Source organism: Thunnus maccoyii, chromosome 11 (assembly GCF_910596095.1).
Source record: "Thunnus maccoyii chromosome 11, fThuMac1.1, whole genome shotgun sequence".
NCBI classification, from domain to species: domain Eukaryota; kingdom Metazoa; phylum Chordata; class Actinopteri; order Scombriformes; family Scombridae; genus Thunnus; species Thunnus maccoyii.
This window is the reverse complement of record NC_056543.1, coordinates 1,330,628-1,354,785: the sequence shown is the minus strand read 5'-3', so window position 1 is coordinate 1,354,785 and position 24,158 is coordinate 1,330,628. Positions and strand designations below refer to the sequence as shown.

At 41.7% G+C, this 24,158-nt stretch overlaps 3 protein-coding genes across 3 annotated transcripts in view; 1 reads left to right on the top strand and 2 right to left on the bottom strand.

Annotated features, from left to right (window-relative positions):
- The window catches only part of LOC121907568 (interferon-induced protein 44-like), a 198,666-nt gene that overhangs the window by 62,598 nt on the left and 111,910 nt on the right, over positions 1-24,158 (bottom strand). The window lies entirely within an intron of this gene.
- LOC121907558 (stonustoxin subunit alpha-like) lies at positions 2,050-22,254 on the top strand. The gene is made up of 9 exons (XM_042427186.1): positions 2,050-2,227; positions 13,651-13,763; positions 14,268-16,022; positions 18,298-18,336; positions 18,759-18,776; positions 18,923-18,956; positions 20,232-20,433; positions 21,082-21,234; positions 21,879-22,254. The coding sequence occupies exons 2-9, from the start codon at positions 13,664-13,666 to the stop codon at positions 22,062-22,064; spliced, it is 2,487 nt and encodes an 828-aa protein (XP_042283120.1). The 5' UTR covers positions 2,050-2,227; positions 13,651-13,663; the 3' UTR covers positions 22,065-22,254.
- On the bottom strand, positions 9,182-11,886 carry LOC121907562. Its single transcript, XM_042427193.1, has 2 exons — positions 11,054-11,886; positions 9,182-11,019 (listed from the first exon to the last, which is right to left on the bottom strand). Exons 1-2 carry the CDS (start codon positions 11,083-11,085, stop codon positions 9,687-9,689), a joined length of 1,365 nt encoding a protein of 454 aa, XP_042283127.1. The 5' UTR covers positions 11,086-11,886; the 3' UTR covers positions 9,182-9,686.

The following is a 24,158-nucleotide window of genomic DNA, read 5'->3' as shown; positions in this document are numbered from 1 at the left end:
AAGCGTCTCTTACGCTCGGGGGCTGGTTGACTCCTCCTGCTGTATGGCTGTGTTGGGAATGACATCATGGAGCCACGTCACAGTTTTATTAGCAGGCAGAGTGAGTAGTAGTAACAGTCAGATTTTATTGTCGAGGGATCGAGGGACCGTTTTATGTTCACAGATTAGTGACTCAGGTTTTTACTGAGAGAAACTTTGGAAATAAATCACCTCATGCACTTTGTGTTTTTTTTTACTGCCAACAGTTTGTCAAAATGAGGGTTTTTTCTCTGAGGTGAGAACTGAGATGCAGCTGAGGTTGTTAATGCTCAGACCACCTGTTTTAACAAATGCAAAGATATTTTCATGGCTTTAGTTGGTGGAGGTGCACAAACACAGACATCTTAAAAATCACAATCAAGTTTTTACTGAGAGAAACTTTGAAACACAAAATATCTTTGATGAATGTTGAGTTTTGCTTCTTTCAGTTTTCTGATTAAAATGTTTGTTATAATACAACTTTTAATGTGATTTATGGTTTCATGTTGGATCTCTTCCCTGCAGTTAAATACCTGCAGTCAGCTTCCTCAGCAGAATTCATCTGTTTTGTATTATGACACTGATTTCCACGGTCGCATCGTGTTTCTACATGTTTGCAGTTGTGGTTTTATGATCCACAGAACTGCCTGAAGCAGCCTTCAATAATGAGCAGATATGACTCATAATAACAATACTGCAGCTCACCTGACTCCACCTGCTGACAGTAAAATATATTCAGCCTCTCTGAAGCTGTTTGTGCTGCTGCTGCTCACTAAAACTACAAACATGTCGGTCACACTCCATCCTTTATGTTAAACAGCAGAGACATAAACTCACCCCCAAGATATTTGTCTCCATGGTTCACTGAGAGCTGAAGAGAAAACAAACATTTTCATTAACATCATGTGTCATTCTGTGTCAATAAAGATCAGAATTCAGAAACAGATTTTAATGTCTTACTGGGAGAAGGCGGCGGCTCAGATCCTACAAAGACAAACATTTAGCAAACATGAACATGTAATACAAGACGTTTTATTTGATGTTAATCTAACATGGAATAAATAAAAATACTGCAAATTACAATGAATTGAAGGTTCAGTGATTTATAGCAGCTTTTAGTATCAAAGAGGAAACTGTTTCTTGTTTTAATGTTTTAATTTCATCCAAACTGATGAAACCAAACTAAACAGAAGTCAGTTTTCAGTTTCAATTTAAGAAGAATTTAGTTTAAAAGAAACAGATTTACATCAATAAAACAAAGTTTTACACTGAAGGAGAATAATATTCATATTGTTAACATGTCGTCTATATTCTGCTGTTAAATGTGTTTCTTACCATGAACATGAGGAAACAGAAGAAGTGCTGTAGAGAGGAAGATATGAAGGACGTCATGATCAATACTTTTGATTAATGTTTTAATGAATAAATGTAATAAATGTTTCTGATCTTTAAGAAAATATATTTACAATAAGAAACAGAACTGAGTTTATAAAAGTTTACAGTAACATTTACACTGATGACTTTTTAGTGAAGAGAGACAATCAGCGCTAACCTCAGGGACAAATACATCACATTTCCTGTTTCACAATAAAAGCCAGTCCATGGCTCACTGGTTTTAATTTGAAGCAGGAAACGTTGTGTTTGCATTAGAAGTAACTGAACACATCTCTGTTCACAGCAGGAGTGACAAAAACAGTTTTACAGAGAAGTGTAAAAACTGCAGAAATATGTTTAAAGTGAATCACTTGTTGATGATTAAACTTTTCACCACATTTTATTGAACTCTGGTTTGAAGTTTTTGAGAAATCAGACAAATGAAACCAAAACTAGAACTATTCAGAAACGTATTTTCTGCAGATATTTGTATTAATAGCTTTAGTTAAATTGTACTGAATAATCTGAGGAGAAATATTCCTACCCCAAAATATGCATTGATCGATCATTCTTCTTCTGCTGTCGCAGTTCTGCAGCAGTGGAGCCAACAGGTTACTGACTCACACACACACACACACACACACACACAGACACACACACACACACACACAGTGAAAGTGAAAGTCACACTGACGGTCTGAAAGCAGTTGCTGCTTTTCTTGTCAGTCAAATGTTTTTTGAAACTTAAAGCAGGAGGAACGTTTAAACGACTCGTGTTTGTCTCCACTTTGCTGCTGCAGAAGAAGAAGACCAGCAGAGTGACAGAAAGCTGCAGGTAAAGATTTCTCTCCTCAGTTTATTTATTTCATGTGCTGCATGATGTTAGCATGTTAGCATGTTAGCACTACATGCTCTCTGTGGTTAATGAAGGTTTTATGTTAATGAAGTCACATGACGAGCTGTTTTACAGCTTCTTTAACTTTTAGGATTTTAGTTTTGAGATTATTCAAACGTAATTCAATCTTTTATCACACTAAAGATAAGAGATAAAAACAGTTAAAACTACAACTGACAAGAGCAGAGTTAAACAGGACAGAGAACAGTGTCTGTTTTAGTTTGTTCAGTGTGATGATCGCAGAGGGAATAAAAGATGTTTGTAGATGTTTTTCTGGGACTTTGTAGCATCGACCTGCTGGCAGTAAAAGGAAGGACTGATGGAGGGGTGAGAGGTCCTAGAAACACACTGAGCCGTGTTGGAAGTCTCTCTGACAGAGTAGCGTTCAAACATCACTGTTAGAGTTTGACCCAGTCTGAGTCGATACAATACTGAGTTAATGTTGTTCTGAGCCAGTTTTACTGTTATTTTTATTATTTACACAAACTAAAGCTTGTTATAATCTACTCTGTTTAAACCGACATGTCACAGTTTGTTATTGATTGTTAATAACTTGTGTCTCTTTTGAATCGTTTTGTAGAAACAATCAATCTGTGACAGTTTTTAGTTAAAGCTTGTTGTGTGTAACACTGGCTCACAGTAACAGATTGATAAAGTTAACCTGATGTTGTTGCTGCTGTATTGATCCAAACTGGATTAAACTTTAACCCAGTGATGTTCAGAGTGTATAAATCTGTACACAGGAGACAAAGTGTGTGTCACATATCATCTGATTCATTTATCACATATTTCACTGAGCTGAAGACTTGTTCATGTGTTTTTCTTCATATTGATGAACTGTGAGTGGAATTCATGCAGGTGTGATTCAGTGAGATGAATTTAGAGGCCATGTGCACATATCAAGTGTCACCTGCAGGTGGTGCTGCAGCACTGTGATAAATACCTCAGTGGTTAGGGTTAGCTGAAATGATCCAATATTTTAGCAAAAATCAAAGATTAGAGAAAAAGTCCAAAAACTGAAAACAGATTTGTGTATCAGAACTTTGTTTTTTCTTCTTTCCTCTCCCATTAATCATCTCACCACCCCTCAGATTTATCTGCTGACCCTTTGGAGGGGCCCCGACCCCTAGGTTGGGAACCACTGGACTAAATTTAGTTCAAAGTAGGGCTGCAACTAATGATTATTTTCATTATCGATTATTCTGTTGATTATTTTCTCGATTAATTGATTAGTTGTTTGGTCCATAAAATATCAGTAAATGGTGAAAAATGTTGATTTCCCAAAGTCCAAGATGCAACATAAAATGTTTTGTTTTGTCTTCAATCCAAAAATATTCAGTTTACTGTCATAGAGACTAAAGAAACCAGAAAATATTCATCAATCATATCATGTGTTTCAGATTTGTATGAAATGATGCATTTCTTGAGTTTGATTATTGAAAGAAATTCCTACTGGTTTTAATCATAATCTTTATTTATATATCACTTTTCAAAACAGATGTTACAAAGTGCTTCACAAGAAGATAAAAACAGGACAGATTAAATAAAAGTAAAGACAGTAAAATAACCATTAAGTCAGCACTGAGGTAGATCAAGAACACACACATATATATATATATATATCCTTTATATATAAAGTCCTTTCCTACCTTTAAAACGCCTTCTTCCTGGTTTTATGTTTGGCAAAGTCCTTGATCAGAGCTGTAAAGTCCAGGATTCTAACAATGTCACTTTCCAATGACATGTTAAGTCAACCATGATTCTGTTTTAATTGAACTTGTTCTGATTGTTAGCCCCGGCATGCTAACCTCAGCTAGCTGCTTTCAAACTGCTAAACACGAGGACAGATGTCTCACTTCGCTCTAAGTCAAGACACCACAAACAGACATAAAATAAAATTCACAGGGAGGAAAAAGAACACGTTTTGGTTTTTTATCCCCCCTGAGTCTCGTAGGCCCTTTCATGTCATCGGGTCCAGGACTTGAGTCCTGGTGAGCCTGTGCAGCGTTGATACTGATTTCTCCTGGTGGGCCAAATTCCTGGATGGGCAGGCCTGGGGTCCTGGGGTCCTGGGGTTAGGGTCATAATACTGGGTCTGCTTACATTACAAGAATGTCATCCTGAAGAAGCAGGTTTTTAAATGTTTTTTAAATGCTGACACAGATGTGGACAGTCTGATCTCTACAGGAAGTGAACTCCAGAGTTTGGGGGTCCTGGTCACAAAACTGGACCTGCGAACAGCGAGAAGTAACTGGTTAGATGATCTAAGACCATGTTCAGGCTCTGAGACTCAGACTCCATTTTATCTTTAAATTGAAGAAAGACAGTAAAGCTTTAATTGGCAGGTTAATACTAGTGTCACTATTGTCACCAGAACCATCCATAGAAAGAGAAGAAGGAGAAGAGAAAAGTTAAGGGAAACATAAATAATGATATTTAGCGGCTGATTTTCTGTTTTTGCACCACTTTCACCTGTAAAAAAAGTGTTAACACTGTTTAAAACCACTTTCAGATTTGTGAAACCTTCAGTTTGCTCATGAAAACAGAAAAAGGGCAATTTCACTGTTTTTTTCTGTTTTCATTATTTATGTTTCCCTTAACTTTTCCCTTCACCCCTGAAACAGAAGTTTATTTCAGGGTCATTAAGGCCATTTCTTCTCCACACCTCCCTCTGTTAATGATTATAGATTGGGTGGAGTTTGTCCCTCAGAGAGAAATAAGTATTATGAGCTTGATGTAGTTAAAGTATTGCAGTAAAAGTACATAAGTATTATGAGCTTGATGTAGTTAAAGTATTGCAGTAAAAGTACATAAGTATTATGAGCTTGATGTAGTTAAAGTATTGCAAGTGTAAAACGCGGAATATCGTGGAATTTGCTAAAAGGTAAATGCAAGTAAGAAAAATCAGGTTTTCCCACCGTTATAATATTTATGTGCAGCACCAAAGTGTTTTTAACAGCATCGAAACTGAATGAACAGAAGAAACTTTGCTGAGTCTTAACACACACACACACACTCACACACACTCACTAACACACACACACACACTCACACACACTCACTAACACACACACACACACTCACTAACACACACACACACACACTCACTAACACACACACACACACACACACACACACACACACTCACTAACACACACACACACACTCACTAACACACACACACACTCACTAACACACACACACACACACTCACTAACACACACACACACACACACACACACACTCACACACACATACTCACTACTACACACACACACACACACTCACTAACACACACACACATACACACTCACTAACACACACATATACACACTCACTAACACACACACACACTCACTAACACACACACACACACACACACACACACACTCACTAACACACACACACACACACACACACACTCACACACACATACTCACTATTACACACACACACACACACACACTCACTAACACACACACACACACACACACACACACTCACTAACACACACACACACACACACACACACTCACACACACATACTCACTATTACACACACACACACACACACACACACTCACTAACACACACACACACACACACACACACTCACTAACACACACACACACATACACACACACACTCACTAACACACACACACACACACACACACACACACACACACACACACACACTCACTAACACACACACACACACTCACTCACTAACACACTAACACACACACACATACTCACTAACACACACACACACACACACACACTCACTAACACACACACACACTCACTAACACACACACACACACACACACACACACACACACACTCACTAACACACACACACACACACACACTCACACACATACTCACTAACACACTAACACACACACACACACACACTCACTAACACACACACACACACACACACACTCACTAACACACACACACACACACTCACTAACACACACACACACACACACACACACACACTCACTAACACACAAACACACTCACTAACACACACACACACACACACACACTCACTAACACTCACTAACACACACACACACACACACACACACACTCACTAACACACACACACACACACACATACACACACACACACACACACTCACTAACACACACACACACACACACTCACTAACACACACACACACACACACACACACACACACACACTCACACACACATACTCACTACTACACACACACACACACACTCACTAACACACACACACACACACTCACTAACACACACACACATACACACTCACTAACACACACATATACACACTCACTAACACACACACACACACTCACTAACACACACACACACACACACACACACACACTCACTAACACACACACACACACACACACACACACACTCACACACACATACTCACTATTACACACACACACACACACACACACACACTCACTAACACACACACACACACACATACTCACTAACACACACACACACACACACACACACTCACACACACATACTCACTATTACACACACACACACACACTCACTAACACACACACACACACACACACTCACTAACACACACACACATACACACACACACTCACTAACACACACACACACACACACACACACACACACACACACACACACACTCACTAACACACACACACACACTCACTCACTAACACACTAACACACACACACATACTCACTAACACACACACACACACACACACACACACACACACACTCACTAACACACACACACACTCACTAACACACACACACACACACACACACACACACACACACTCACTAACACACACACACACACACACTCACACACATACTCACTAACACACACACACACACACACACACACACTCACTAACACACACACACACACACACATACACACACACACACACACACACTCACTAACACACACACACACACACACACTCACACTCACACACACACACACACACACTCACTGAACGTGACTGGCAACTAAAACACAGAAAAAATGAAACGGAAAACATGAAAATTTGGGGGAAAACTTTTAAGAATATAATAAAAAAATAGATTTCAAGTAGTTGAACTCAAAGTTTTGACTGTTAGAATAATGTTCAGTACTTTGATGATCTGTAAGTTATTAAATGTTAATGATTTCTGATCGGTACTCTCATGTTTAATCATCTCAGATAACTGTTTCATGTCTCTAATTCATGTTGTATCTGTTCCCTGTTTTAAAAAGTCAGCACAGAAAGCAAAATAAGACGTTTACATGACTGCATCCAGCCAGCCAAGCCTTTCTGCTGTACCAGTTAGAAACCTTTTAAGACAGACAGTTAGTTTCTCCACCAACGTTCTCCTCTCTGATGGATTTTAGAGGAGAGATTTTATTGAATCAGGTGACTAAAGACCTGAGTTTTGCAGCGTTTGTCATCGTCAATAACAGCAAGAGTCACTACTCTACTGCTGGTTGACTCTGCTTGGGGCGATTAAAGAATCACCCTTTTTGAATCAGATTGGAGGAAGCTGATTGGCTAAATTCATGTGGTCGTGTGAATATCTTGAGTCAGCAACTGGCTGCGCTGCTGCACTGACTGGACGATGTTTCTAGAAGAGCCGTTGAGAGAAGGAAACAAACAGGAAGTTGCTGCAGCATTTCCTCCCCATGATAATGATTTACATGTTCATGAATGTTGTTTGTTATTTATTTATTTTACAAAAGGTTTATTTTTAAAGAAAAAACACTTTCCACCAGGTGGGTTGTGTTGGTGCATTAGTGCTTAATATTTTTGGGTTTTGGACTGTTTGTTGGACAAAACAAGATATTTGATGACGTTACCTTGTCCCTTAGTAACTTTCCACCACTGCTGGTGTAAATGTCATTAGTTTTGCAGGTGTTTGGTCATAAATCAAAGTATTGGACACATTAAAAGAATGGCCTGATAGATGAAAAGTCAGAGATTCAAAGTTATTACAATTCATGAATGTGTGAAACTAATTTCTTGACAACCCATCCAACAGTTCACTAACCAAGACCACTCCTTCTAGAATATGGATTTAATGGTTTATTGGGAGTGTGATGGAAGGCAGGGTGAAAAGGAGGAAGGATAGTTAGAGGGATGGTTGGAGAGGGAAGGATGGATGGGGGAAGGGAGAGGGTCGGGGGGTGTGAGGATGCGGGGGTGAGGGTCGAGGTCGTGGGATGCGGGATGAGGGGGTAGGGGTCGAATGGGATGAGGGTCGAGGGATGGGGAGAAAGAAGAGCAGGCAGGAAAGAGGGGAAGGAGGGAGTGGATAGGAGAGTGATAGATGAAAGGAGGAGATGCGTCGACGTCGGGGAGGTAAGTGGGAACAGGGGTTGAGACTCAGGGTGGGGGTGCTGTCTCGATGATCTGGCATCTGTACGAGGCCCCCCTGTTCCTGTGTTTGCGCAGAGAAGAGAGGAAAGTTAGCGGAGGGGTCGGGTGGGAGGGACTTGCAAGCTGAGACAGAGGGGAGAGGAGCGGATATGGTGTGTCTAAATACCCTGTGGTGCGGAAATGGGTTGCGTACAAGGCGTGGTCTTTGGTTCCCGAACTTTGTTTATAAGTCTATAAACTTCATTTCACTAACCAAGACCACTCCTTCTAGAATATGGATTTAATGGTTTATTGGGAGTGTGATGGAAGGCAGGGTGAAAAGGAGGAAGGATAGTTAGAGGGATGGTTGGAGAGGGAAGGATGGATGGGGGAAGGGAGAGGGTCGGGGGGTGTGAGGATGCGGGGGTGAGGGTCGAGGTCGTGGGATGCGGGATGAGGGGGTAGGGGTCGAATGGGATGAGGGTCGAGGGATGGGGAGAAAGAAGAGCAGGCAGGAAAGAGGGGAAGGAGGGAGTGGATAGGAGAGTGATAGATGAAAGGAGGAGATGCGTCGACGTCGGGGAGGTAAGTGGGAACAGGGGTTGAGACTCAGGGTGGGGGTGCTGTCTCGATGATCTGGCATCTGTACGAGGCCCCCAAAGAGACTTCAACCAGAGAGGCGAGAATGAGATTTCTTAACGTTATCCGGGTCGTGATGGATGTAGGTATGAGAGTGGGACGAGGCTGGGCATGGTGCTCCGGGAATCCGGGAATTGATTCCGCTGAGGTAGGTCTGTATGGTGGAAGACTTGATCTTGAGTTGAGTGTGAGAGAATGTAATGAAGCAGGAGAGGGTAAGAATGTCCGGTGAAGGGAATGGGAGTTCGTGGGAGACGTGAAAGGTTTTAAAGGAATTCCAGCCGGTGAAGTATGGAGATAGTGTTCAAGGGGTGATGCTGTTGATGATGTTGTCCCGTGAATTGGTGACCAGTTGTTCCAGTAGCGGGTTCAGTTGTAGATTGTGGCTGAAAACGGTGGGACTGGAGTTGGAAGAGGGTTGGAGGCTGGAGCTAGTTGTCTGAATTTCTGAAACATGAAACGAGAGAGTGAATCGGCGATTGCGTTTTTGTGGCCTGGAATGTGGAGTGCACGGATGATGAACTGGTGCTGGGCTGAAACCAATGTGAGCTTGCGCACGAACTGCATGATGTCCAGATTGTGTGACCGGCCTTTGTTGAGGATGTCGACGACGGCGCTGTTGTCAGAGTGGATGGCGATGGTCTTTTTGGACCATTCATGCCCCCAAAGAATGGCAGCGATGACAATCGGGTACATTTCTGAAATGGTGGAGGAAGGGGCCAGGGAAGAGAAGTCGGGTGGCCATTCGGCAGAGAACCATCTGCCACCGTAGTAACCACCGAAGCCGACTGAAGGGGCGGCGTCGGTGTATAGCTGGATGTCATTGGCGTCTGTAACGTGGACGTCGTAAAAGAAGGAGATGCCGTTCCAGGAAGAGAGGAACTGGTGCCACATTTTTAGTTCCATCTTGCACGCGCTGTCTAGCGTGACGTGGTCGTGGATGGATGGGACGGCGGTGGCTATGGAGAGAAGGTGTGACAAGAAAGATCGGCCCTGAGGGATGATGCGGGTGGCGTAGTTGAAATGGCCCAGCAGAGAGAGTAATTGACGTTTGGTGCATGTGTTGGCCATGAGAAAGTTTTGAATGAGTAGAGAAATGCGGTGGAGTTTCTCAGTAGGCAGAGATGCTTGGAGTGTAATGGAGTTGAGGGTGATGCCGAGGAATTCCAAGGATGTGCTTGGGCCTTCTGTTTTCTCTGGAGACAGGGGAACGCCGAGATCAGTGAATGCGGAAATCATTGTGGTGAGACCGTATGACGGGGGCGAAGACGGTGGCGTGACCGTGAGGAAGTCGTCAAGTAGGTGGATGACGTATGGGAGTTTATAATTGTTGGAAAGAATCCAGCAGAGGGCTTCGGACAATGAGTCGAAAATTTTTGGGCTGCTCTTGCAGCCGAAGGTTAGACGCACGGCAAAATAGTATGCGCCCTTCCAGGAGACCCCGAAGAGGTGCCAGTAGTCGGGGTGGATGGGGAGGACTTTGAAAGCGCTTGTGATGTCCGCCTTGGACAACCATGCTCCCTGGCCCGCGAGTCGGATGAGGGAAATGGCGTGGTCTATAGTGGCGTATTGCATGGAAAAGTCCAGGCTGGGAATCAGGCTGTTAATGCTTGGAACAGTGGAACCGTGGGGGGACGAGAGGTCGATGATGAGCCTCTTTTTCCCAGAGTACTTCCTGGTTGCCACTCCGATTGGGCTGACTCTGAAAGACGGGAAAGGGGTATTGAGATGCTTACACAGCTGTTGCTTTGTCGGGTTGTGTGGGCATGTGGCTCTGGCGTGGGCTCCCCCGCAGAATGAACAAGTGTGGAGGAATTTGCAGCTGAAGGAGCTGCAACTGAGGTCGTTGAAGTTATTGCAGATCATCCGTCCTCCCTGGTAGAGGACAGGTCTCCCTCTCCTGTCCGTGCCTTTGGGGAGGGGGCCGAGGATGGACGGGTGATCTAAGGCAGGTTTGGGGGTGATGGATGGTGGGGGAGCCACCGAAGGCAAGTAGTGTGGCATGGCTGGGCTTCGCTTGTCTGTTACCGAGGCGCGGGGCAGGGGGGCGGAGAGGGTGCATGCTGCGGCGGGATGGGAAGGGGCGCCGCACATTTCGCAGTGCAGAGAAGCGCGAGCTGCGAAAACTTGGCAGTATAGCTCGTGGTCCAATGTTCCCCAGTACGTGCCCTGGTTGAACTGTTGGAGGCGACCGGCGGCTTGGGAGGCGAAGAGGATATGATAGGTATAGAAACCGTTGCCGCCGAAACGCAAGGCCAGGTCAAGAATTAATGACAAGTAATCATCGAGCTCGGACCTGCGGTCGGGGAAGGCTGAACAAATTATGTCTCTATACAATGAGAACGCAAAAGCGAACTCGGCGACTGTGAGGTCCTTGGAGCGAGCAGGAAGTGGCTGTTTAAGTTCCGAGGGGCCGAATGAGGTGAGCAGTTCCCTAGGGATGTGAGGATTAATTGATGTAGGGTGAATGAGTTGAGTGAGATCAATGTAATTACCGGTTAGGATCTGCTGCCTGAGGGTGGGAGACACGGGGGAGGGCCGGGCGGATGCTAGGGGGCGCACTGGTGGCTGGGCGGTGGCCAGCGTGTAGCTGCTGGATGGAGATGTGGGAGCCAGGAAAAAGCCGAGGCTGGCCGTGTGTAAGGCTGTAGGATAAGGAGGTGCAGGTGCTGTAGTACGGGTAATGCTAGAGTGCAGGTCGTGGGGAGCCGGGGGGTAGGGGAGGAGACAGGGAGGGTGGAAAGAAGAAAGAGGAGGAACAGGTTGGGTGTAACTCGTGGAGCTGCTGGGGCCCGCTGTTGTTTGTGCTGTCTGAGCGGCTGCCGTGGTTGGTGCGGGTGGAGGAGCAGCTGAGATGGCCGGGAGGGAAGGAGCAGCAGAGATAGGAGCCAGAGAGGAGGAAGGGATGCTGGGTTGATGGGATGTATATGCATGGGATGTAAGTGCGGCTGAAGAGAAAGTAGGAGGAGGAAATGGCTGTGGAGCAGAGAGAGCCTGCATAGGGTTAGAAGCGGACTGTACTGGGGAGACTGAGGTTGCTGAGGAGGAAGGTGTGCGTGTGGCGGAGCGACGTGCCGTGACGTCACGGACGTCGTCGCACGCGCGACGTCGGGAACCCGGAAGATCGTGGGAAGATGGACGGGAGAGAGTGCTGTCCTTCAGGGAGTTTGTGTATAATTGAAACAGTCTTGCCTTGTTGTCGGTGCGGTGGAAAGGAATGTTATTTTGGCTGAGGAAATGCTTTAAGCGAGCGACGGTCCACTCGGACATGTTTGGGGCCGAGGAGCGGTCCGTACACCGGAGGCGAGGAGAGCGCTGCGCGCGGTGGCTGCTCCTCTTGGGCGGGCTCCGGGATCTCGAGCGAGGCTGGAGTGAGCGTCGGGAATGAGTAGCTTCCTTCGGACGCCGAGTACGGGACCTTCCCCTGGAGCCGCTGGGGATCAAGGGCTCGACGATACCGTCGTCGACGGATGATGAGGGCCGAGAGGCCGGGATGAGGGAAACCGAGGAGCGCAGGCGAGGCTGCCGGAAAGATCGGACGCCGGGGGACTCCGGGACTTCGAACGAGTCCTCGTCCGAAGCGTTGAGGAGCAGTTCGAGGTCCATGATGTGAGTAAGAAGTTTTAAGTTTATGCTGGTGTGTCACAGGGACTTGCAAGCTGAGACAGAGGGGAGAGGAGCGGATATGGTGTGTCTAAATACCCTGTGGTGCGGAAATGGGTTGCGTACAAGGCGTGGTCTTTGGTTCCCGAACTTTGTTTATAAGTCTATAAACTTCATTTGTTGAGATATTTCACAGAATAAGTGAAAACTTGGTGCTAGAGGAAAAGTCAGTGGATTTAGGATCATCCTCTGGGGAACACGGACTTCTGCACAAGATTTCACGGCAATCCATTTAATATTTTTTGAGATATTAGATTCAGAACATTTTATCTGTTCAACATGAGCACAAATGCAGGAACTTAAAGGCACAAGGAACACGAAAAGTGACGGTCAGCTAGTCTGGATTTCAGTTTACACACATTGAGCTGATAACATTTTCTCTGTTTTCTGCAACAAACAGCTTCCCTCCATTTTCTTTCCCTTGTGTTACTACTGACCCTTTTAGGAAGCCTTCTATTCCACAGTGTCTCTGAGGATTTTTGTAAATCTTATACAGTCCTAAGACCCTCTGTATCCATGATATCTCAAAGAATATTTATCCTATAAGTATATGTCTATGGTTATTATTTTATTTAGTGTTGATAGATTCTGCAGTTCCTCTGTGTTGCAGCCACATTACAAGGTGACAGACAACAGGGAGAACTAACAAGCTGTTGTCTATTTTGTCCAGTTAACACTGAGCAATGGATGCCGACGCCACAGGGACGATGGCGGTGGCAGCGCTCGGCCGGCCTTTCAGCCTCGGGATGCTGTATGACTGCCGCAATGACTCACTCATCCCTGGTAAGAATTCACATGTAGAAATACTTAATGCATCACAATTAGACAACAACCAAAACATTCTGAACATTGAAATGGGTCGGTACACTGGTTTGGAAGAAAATAGTTGATTTTGTCCAGTGTGTGATCTGTGAGAAATAGAAAATTAGGATCTTTTGTCTTTTGTTTAGTGTTATAAAGGATACAAGTGAGTTGTTGAATATGAAAGACTCACATCATCTGAGATGGTTGTTTGAAAAAGAGACCTTTAAATCATCGACTTATTTAGTGAATTCATGAGAGTTTATGAATGAAACCTTGTATTAGTAAGGTGTAAGGCTCAAACAATTATTGTTGCTTTTTATTATTAGATCACCTGGACTGATTTGTGATCAGCAGTGACCAGTTCTCTGTTGTACATCTGTTAAAGGGGTCTTATAATCCCATAAGAGATGGGACATGAAATGGCAGAACATTCATTCATTCATTAAAGGAAGCTGATCTTGATTTTTGCTTCTTCTTTTGCAGGCATGACATTGTGGGACCTTAATGATCTGAAAAATGATATACAAGAAAGACCACAGCGCTACAACAATTTTGAGATAGTTGCATCTGAATCAATTGCAGATAAATCTTCAGCATTAAATGTAGAAGCATCGCTGAAGGCAAGTTTACTTGGTGGACTAGTAGAGGTTGGAGGATCTGCCAAATACCTGAAAGATAGTAAAACATCCAAAAATCAGGCCAGAGTGACACTGACGTACCAAGCAACAACAAAGATGAAGCAACTGTCAATGAATCATCTTGGAACACACAATGTAAAGCATCGGGATGTCATTGAAAAAAAAATAGCAACACATGTAGTCACAGGTATCCTTTATGGGGCACAAGCCTTCTTTGTCTTTGACCGTGAGGTGTCTGATGAAGAAAGTCATCATGACATTCAGGGCAAGATGAAGATGATGATAAAGAAAATCCCAAAACTCACAATAGAGGCGGAAGGTTCCCTAAAAATGACAGATGAGGAAAAAGAAAGTGTGGAGAAGTTCTCCTGCAAATTCCATGGAGACTTTTTACTGGAGAAAACTCCAACATCCTTTCAGGATGCCGTACAAGTCTACCAAAGCCTGCCAAATTTACTGGGAACCAATGGAGAAAATGCTGTACCAATGAAGGTCTGGCTGATGCCACTTGTGAGTTTAGATTCAGATGCTGCTAAACTTGTCCGTCAGATAAGTATAAGATTAGTACAGGAATCCCAGAGTGTCCTGGAGGACTTCACTGAGCTGGAAATGAGGTGCAATGACGCAATGAGAACCACCACTGCACAGCAGTTCCCACAGATTGGTAAAAAACTTAAAACATTTGCACAATTTTGCTCCGAGTACAAACTGGAATTCCAACAAAATTTGGCAAAGAAACTTCCATTAATCCGGGGAGGAGGGAAAGAGGAGGCTGTGCTCGCAGAGATCCTGAAGAAGAGACATTCTTCTCCTTTCAACAACACAAGCCTGAACGAGTGGATGGACTGTAAAGAGAGAGAAATCTACACCTTACTGTCTTTAACCAACAAGATGAACAACACCAGGATCGTCTCATCTCAAAGTCATCTGAACAGGGAAATTCTCAGCACAGAACATGCTGTGTGTTTTGTTTTCACCTCACTGGGAAGTGCTGAACCGTACCTCTCAGATTTATTAAACTACTTAAAAGAAACACCCAAACCAGACAAACCACAATATCCACAGACTGATGATGTAGAGAAGGAACAATGGTACACCTCAAAAGAAGTATCAGATGCAATGAGGAAGAAAGCAAAACTATTCAGTGATTTTGCAGAGGCCAACAAGGAGAATGAGAACATAAAGTTCCTGACAGTAGGTTTAACAAATGAGACACAGAAAGGTTCAAGCATCTACGTTTATGAAGACGGTTTTTCTGTCAGTGAGAACTTTGAGCTGCCTTCAAAGCCTGAAACAGTGACAGCAGGTGATGTAACCCACAACAGTGTGACACTGAAGATTTGTCCACCAAGATTTGGAGCAGAGAACATCACCTCCTACTCTGTAGAGTACTGTGTCAGCGGAGAGGATGGATGGCAACAAAAACCAGCATCAAAGGCTGAAGAAGTCACAGTGAGCGATCTGACTCCTGACACAGAGTTCATGTTCAGATGCAGAGCAGTCACCTCAGTAGGTGTTGGGCCAGCTGGTGAAGTCAGTGGTCCCATTAAAACCTTACCTTGCAGCCCTCCTGAAAAACCTCAAGTTGAAGCAAACCCAGGTGAGATATCAGTTAGCTGGGAGAAACCTGCAGAGATTGGACAAGATGTCCACATTTATGATCATAAAACATCTGTCAGCAGGTGTTCTGACTCCGTGCTGAAAAGAGAGGGCTTTTAACAGCCAATAATGTAATAAAATTTCTAAATCAATAATGTAATACATTTTTTGCACATAATAAGTTATTACACTTTTAGCTGGGTTAACAAAATCATAAAAAATAACTGGAGCTGGTAATTTGTCACACTTCCATGACACCCTTACTGTTGCCTCATTCAAAAAGCTGCTCAAAAACCTGACCACACACACTCACACGCACAACACACACACACACACACACACACACACACACACACACACACACACACACACACCTACTCTCTCTCTAGGAATAATGATTATTTGTTTGTGGTACTTGATGGTTAGAATGAAACTCATTTATTGACGCCTGTAACACTACTTGAACCGTAACTGATGTCACTAAACACGAGAGTCCGACTGTGACCAGGTATTAGTAGTCCAGTTAGTGTTTCTTTTATTTACAGGCCTATTTTAGCATAATGGGGCCTGTTTTCCTGCAGGGCCAAACAGTCTTTATGCAGTTTTCCTAAGATGTAAATCTATTGTTTGTGTGTCTGTGCCTGTTTGGTCATTCCCGGGCACCACAGATGCGTATTTGCACTGATGTGGGAGGAGAGGCACTGCTGATGCTGTCTTTGTGTTTACAGACACAAACAACTCATATGGGTTGCTTTTCATTACGCTAATTTTATGCTTCCTCGCGTCCTCTCTCTGCCGTGACCCGGAAACCGATCTCCCTCCGCCATCATGGAGGATCTTCCAATCCCTTTATTGCACCTGGAGGAGCTTAGAGCGAGGAAGGGACCCGAGGAAACACGTTATCGCAATGAAAAGCACCCATAGACTGTGATACTTTGGACTGTCATTGATACTACACTCACTCACCAGTAGGCTCTGTTAAAATGTGGATGCGACACCATGTACCTTACTGATGTCAGCTGAGAGAGAGAGAGGAAAATTGACAGTTAGACTGTCATAGACTGTATATAGAGATTTATATACAGTCTATGGCAGTTACATGTTACCTGTGCATTTATTGCGGCTAAATGACTCAGAAGCAAGATGGACGGTGGAAAAAAGAGGAAGAGTAGAGCAGAGAAAACAGAGAAAACAGAAAGGTAAATTAAAGCTGCAAGCAGGGTTGAGCGGGCCCTCGCGCTGCCGTGCACGTCGGCTGCGGTGCAATCGAAGGTCTTCTATCACGGGCATGTAGATGTGTTCAGACCTGTGCTGTTTTCAGACAGTGCAAGAAGGAGATAAACATCACTTCCTTTGTCCACTATTTTACCTGCTGCTGGGGCTACTTTGTTGAAATTTCGTAGGTGTGTTCAGGTCAGGACTCTTATCAAACATGTAAAGTTTGGTGCAGACTGGAGCATTTACGATAAAGTTATAGCAACTTCCTCTGTCATGGTGAAACATCAAATCTCAACGGTGTGAGGATGAGAGTTTCTGCAGGGTGAGACATGTCTGTCTTGTTCACATCTGTGTCATCAAAATTATGCAAGTTTTGGGCCCATTCACTTAAATTCAATTTCAATTAGTAAACAAAACTCTTGATGAGTTTGTGTGTAAAACAAATTAATTTCCTAATTTTCATCAAGTTTATTTTTAGAAAAGTAAAGACTTTTAACCCACATGACCTGGTCAAAGTGTGATTGACATGTGTACTGTCAGGTGTGTAGAGACAATAAGTAACTGCAGCCAGACACAGAAAATACATATCATATCACATACCAAGTGTCACCTGCAGGTGGTGCTGCAGCACTGTGATAAATACCTCACTTCACCAGCACCAACACAATATGTTCTTATGAATGGATTATAAACTGGATGTTAAATAACACTATTAATAAGAGAAAACAACCACATGGAGCAACAATTAACTATTTCTGTTTATCCGTTCTAACCAATTCTAACTATTAATACATTACTTTCAGCTAATGATTTCAACTATTTATTTACATTACAGTTACTATTTCAGTTCTTTATACATTACTTTTAGCTGAATGAATTTTATTTTGCTTATGACACACAATAACACAAAATACAATCACAATCTTGTATTATTGTATGCGTGTATATAGGCCAAATATATTTATGTTTACTTGTAATTTTCACTTTCACTGTTTTTACTATAATTTATAATATAACTATTTATAATTGATGTTTTCCATATATTTCTCACTTTCCAGCCATGGGAGGCTCATCTTCAGCCCCATCACCCCCTCCAAGTAAGCTATGAAACCACCTGCTGAACACAGTTCAAACTTTATTCATGATACTAAACTATTATATGATGCAGCAGTGGAAGCAGTAGACACATTTCATGTGTTAAAAGAACTTGTAGTTTTGCCTTTACTGTATCACTCTCTTAGTTTTATTTTCCTCTATTGTAATAGAACACATCTGTTTAATGCAACAAAATTCCACCATAAGGTGAACCTAAAAACTTATATCAGTTTAGTCTGATTTAAAGAACAAGTAAACAACAAGTAAATAAATATCTCTATCACTATTACTACTCTTGCTACAGTTTAACCAAACATCATTGTCAAAATTCTGTAATATTCATTTTTACCAGATATCTTTCCAAACTTTTTATGATTTTTATTCTTCTATTATCTAAAGTATTGCTTCTGCTTCACTTTCACAGCACCACCACCTTCTGCCAGTAAGTTATGACATTTATTTTACAACATCCACAACACATTAATTCTGACTATTATTTACATGTTGACGCATGATTCTGATGAATTTACTCTTTCAAAATCCTAATTATATTTACTGTTTGATGCCTTTATGTTATTTTCTTGTCAGCTTTTAGTGTTCCCAGGAGAAAAATATCTTGGGGGTGAGTAAATATAAATTTGATGCTGTAGCCTTCATTTGTGCCTCTGCTGCTCAACACCAACCTGTCTGACAGTTTATCTGTTTGTCAGGCCAGAATTTTATTTTGGTTTATGACCAAATACCTGCAAAACTAATGGCAACCCATCACCCTCAGCTGTGTTTACTGCTAATGAGCAAATTCTACAATGCTAACAAGCTAATCTAACAGTAAACATTATACCTGCTGAAATTAGCATGTTAGCTAAAAGTTATTTATAACCAGTTGAAATAATTAACTAAAAATAATGGATGAATAGTTGAAATAATTAGCTATAAGTATAATATAACCATTGTTACTGTGAACAAGGTACAATGCTAAGTACAACCTCACTGCTAGCATGGCTGTTGACTCTTAAACTGTGTCTGAAATCTCTCCTTATTTTCTACATAGTGCACTACTGTTTATTTACCCTCCACCATTTTATTTGTATGTCTGAACTGTGGCATGTACACTACTTTCTTCTAATAGTCCCACAGTGTGATGCACTGCATTTTATAGGTGTGATAATTACTGTTGAGTCACCCAATCAGTCATAACATTCATCTAAAATGTATTTATTTTTATTTGTTTATTTTATTTAAAAAGGGACAATGTACAAGTTGAACATGTACAAAGTTATACAAAAAAGAACACACAAGACACAAAATATAAAACTACACACAATAGCACATCACAAATGTGATAAAGCAAGTCAGGAAGACAATAATATAGAATATCACAGTCAGTGAGTACAGAGCTGAGCAGCTTTTAACAGATTTTTTTAACTTGGTTCTGAAAGTAAAGCTGCAGCTCCTCACGTTGTCAGGCAGCGTGTTCCACTGATTTGTGGCTGTTACAGAGAAAGCTGATTGCCAAAATGCAGTGCGGTGAAATGGTGCAATCTCCTATCTGGAGGATCTAATAGAATTTACTGAGCAAGTGTACACAAAGTCATGTAGTGGAGGAGGGGCCAAACCATAAACCAGGCACTAATTTGACAATAATCTAAAATTATCAAAGCTCAGTAAATATTATTTCTCCAGGACCCGCCAGTGATGGAAATGTATTGGCTTTGTGTCCAGAGTTAGAGAAGAATCTCAATTTACAGCTCATTGTTTAGTGAACTGCTGAGTGACTGTTATACAGGGAGTAGTCAATGAATGTATGACGGAGTGATTTTGGACACCACCTTGTAAAAACTGATATGAACGTTTTATGCATTTAATCTAAAATCCAATTCAACCATTTTTTACACAGAGACAAAGAGAGAGATCTGCAGTATGTGAGGAATTATCAACCTGAAAACACCGAAGTCAAACATCTCAGGATCTTGCTCTACGGGCCAGTCGGTGCTGGAAAGTCCAGCTTCATCAGTTCTGTCGTCAGCACCGTGAGAGGCAGGCTGTGCGTTACAGCTGAAGCCAGTGCAACCGTCAGTGACACAAGTCACTCCAAGAAAGTATGTAAACTAGTCCAGAACAAATCTTTTTCTTCCTCTACTAATTCTTCTTCACCTCCTTTCACTCTGATTTGATGTTTTTGAGATTTGAGATTTGACACACTTGCCTCATCTCCGTCTGGTGTTACTATTAGTGATGTTACCTTCCACACATGATCGACTTTTCAAAGCAAAAGTTTTGCAGCGAGATGTTTCAATGCTTCATTTGCCAAAAATCATGTGACTACCTCAGACGAGGCCTCATTACATCAGGAGGTGTCGTGCTGGTTTTGGATACAGGATGTGCTTCTCAGTCTGCCACAGTATTTAAAAACAGAGCTGTAGACTCAGTTTAAAGGGGATCAGTTCTAATAGTGTAGACTTTATAGAACAAAACACTGAAAGCAGTAAGGCCATTTATATTCTAACTGTTTCATCCTTCCATACAAAGACAATACCAATAATTACTCAGCTGATGTCAGTATTTTACTGTATCAAATACTTCAAACCAGATATTTTCTAACGTAGTTGTTAATCTTTGGCAGATGATTCAACCAGGAGAGTTTCATGCTGATCCAACCCACAATTCTCTGCAAATTACAAACAAAGACACTAGTTAAAGGATGGCACCATTGTCATAAATCCTGCACATTTCCATGTTTCTTTCAGTATGAGACTCACAGAATCCAGAAAGAAAGCAGAGGAAACTTCTACCCTTTTGTATTCAATGACATCATGGGTCTGGAGGAAGGAGTTGGATGTGGAGTCAGCGTGGAAGACATCAAACTGGCCTTGAAGGGACACGTGCAGGAGGGATACAAGGTACAACTGTAACACTTGATTCAGTCAAACACGTTAGTTTTGTATGGCAGCATAGTGCTGACACCATGACAAGAAATATCTGCTCAGTTTCTTGTTATAACAAGAAACTTTTCATGTTATTTTGAGATATTTTCTCATTATTACTAGATGCCAAATTATTCAGTTTTTACAAGAAATCTTCTTGTAATAACAACATATCACTTTGTTATCTCACAAAATGAACGTATCTCATTAAATCAAACTTCTCGTTATAACATGATAAGTTGGTTAGTTATAACAAGAAACTTCCATATGTCATTATGGTTTGAATAAGATTTATGTCATGTATTTAGTATCTAGTAAAAATAAATATAAAAAATATAAAATATCTCTGAATAACATGAAAAATATCTTGTTATAATGTGAATATATAATGTCAATATGCAAATTTACTCAATATTTCACTAATTTTAGTAAAAGTCTGAATACTTCTACTGGTAATGCTGAATTTTATTTATCTTTTAAAGCTATTTATTAGTTAATTTTTTTAACTAAAAATAGATTTGTATACTTCTCCCATTTGCTCAGTAGATATGAACCTTTTTTGTAGACTTTGTTGACATTGTTGCATCATTGTTTATATGGACTTTTATATTATTTTACAGTTCAATCCTGCATCTCCATTGTCAGACCGTGATCCTGGATACATCTCCTCACCGTCTGCAGATGACAAAGTTCATGTTCTGGTTTGTGTCTGTTCTGCTAATGCATCAGAGATTAAGGGGCCTGTTATGCAGAAGATGAGGGAAATCAGAGAAGTAGCCAGTAACTTGGGTAAGAGCAGTGCTTGAGAGAAGAGTATCAGACAATGAAACACATCTGTTATAATAAGGTTTCAGGTACACTGCTCACAGTAAAGCTGAGTGTTCATGAATCTGCTTCAATCAGTGAACTCATGCAGAACTAATAATGATGTGAATGTTGAGTATGTACAGACTGCAGCTCAGCTGATACTGCAGTTATGACACTGATGTAAATATAGAAATATTAGAGTTTAAAACAATCTGATAATGATGTAATATATCTAATTTAATATATGTATATAAACATTTTTGAAATGAATTAATTATTTTAACTAATTAATTATTTGATATTTATCCCTTAAATTTGGTTAGAGTCCAGTTTCTGTCTGAAATATCTCAATAACTATTGGATGAATATTGTACAGATATTCATGATCCTCTCAGGATGAATCTAATCTCTTCACTGATCCTCTGACTTTTCACCCAGTGACATCATCCGCTCAAAATTTAAATTTGTCCGAAACATACAAACTGCTAATTATCAAATGTTAGCATGCTAACGTTAAGATGGTGAACATGGTGAGCATTATACCTGCCAAACATCAACATGTTAGCATTTAGCTAAAAGAATGTCAGTACAGTACCTAAGTTACAGCCACACAGAGCAGCTCGCAGGGCTCTAGACTCTTATGAACATATTTACTGAGGATTCTCAGCTCCTCTTTGAGGCGCTTAACAGCTGAACTGTGATTCTCCTTATTTACTGACCATACTGAGGTTTTGTGTCAGTTAAATGGAAGAAAAGTGGCGCAGCTGAACATTCAAAGTTCAGCAGCAGAAAACACTTTTCACTCCATTCTTGTCCAGACATACAAGTGAGTCTGATTCATCATCACTTTCTGCAAATCAGATGACGTGCAGCTTATTTTAAATATCCTGCTACGTTAAACCATTGTGACGACACAAATGTTTGTGACTAAGGGCCCTATTTTAACGATCTAAAGTGCATGGTCTGAACTGCATGGTGCAAGTGCACTTAGTTTGTGTCCAAATCCACTTTTGCTATTTTAACGGTGGAAAAATGGTCGCTGCGCCAGGCGCACGGTTCAAAGGGGTTGTCCATAGTCTCCTAATTAATCATGGGTGTGTTTTCAGCGTAACATGCAATAAACCAATCACAGTGTCATCTCCCATTCCCTTTAAGAGCCAGGTGTGCTTGCACCTTGGCGGATTGCTATTATAACGGCACATTTGCCGAGTAGCAAGAAGGAGCGCTTCTCTGCAGAGGAAACGGATCTGCTCGTGCACAAAGGGAAAGTGCGCGATCCATAGCGAGCACACTGCTGCTCCTGGACCCTCCCGTGGTCCCAGACCACCAGTTTAAGATCCTGTTCATTCATTTGTTGCAAATTTATCTTCGTTTGGTTTTTGAAAAGTTTTATTATTTTAATTACAGCTTTGGTTTCTTTAAAATCGTTTTGTTCAGTCAGGGAGTATCAGGTCAAATCAGCAGGTTTTAATTGTTGAAAGTATAGAAACTTGATCACTGTAACCTCAAAAATGTTAAAGAATATTTGTTAAATATTGTTCAAAAATAAAAGGATTAATTTTAATCATGTAAAGAATCATCAACACAGTTATCAGGACTTGATGAGCTCTCCAAGGTGCTGATCCTGCTGCTGGCAGCAGCTAGAAGCTGTGCAGATTTATTTCCTTCGTTAGTTTAATCATTGTTTTCACCTCATTTATTTCCTCATGTCATCATGTACTGATGCAGCAGGAAAGTCGATCTGTGTCTGATCCGTTGTTGTCCGTCTGTTTAAATACCTACATGATTACACAATTTGGTCAAATAATTCAACAATTTAATCCATCATTACTGCGATGAGTTAATTCTGATAAATATTATGACTGAGCATTATGACATGTATTTTTTAAAATATATGAATATACACAATAATAATTTTTCACATTGTAATCCTTTTATTTGTTACCTTGTGCATGTTTGTGCGCTGCTGCGTGTCCTGTGTGTGTAACAAGCAGAGTGTATGTGGTGCAGCCGCCTGTGTAGGTGCATATTACTGTCCTGATAATGCTCCTTAAAATAACAGTGAAACACTGCGCCATTGACTTTAGACCAGG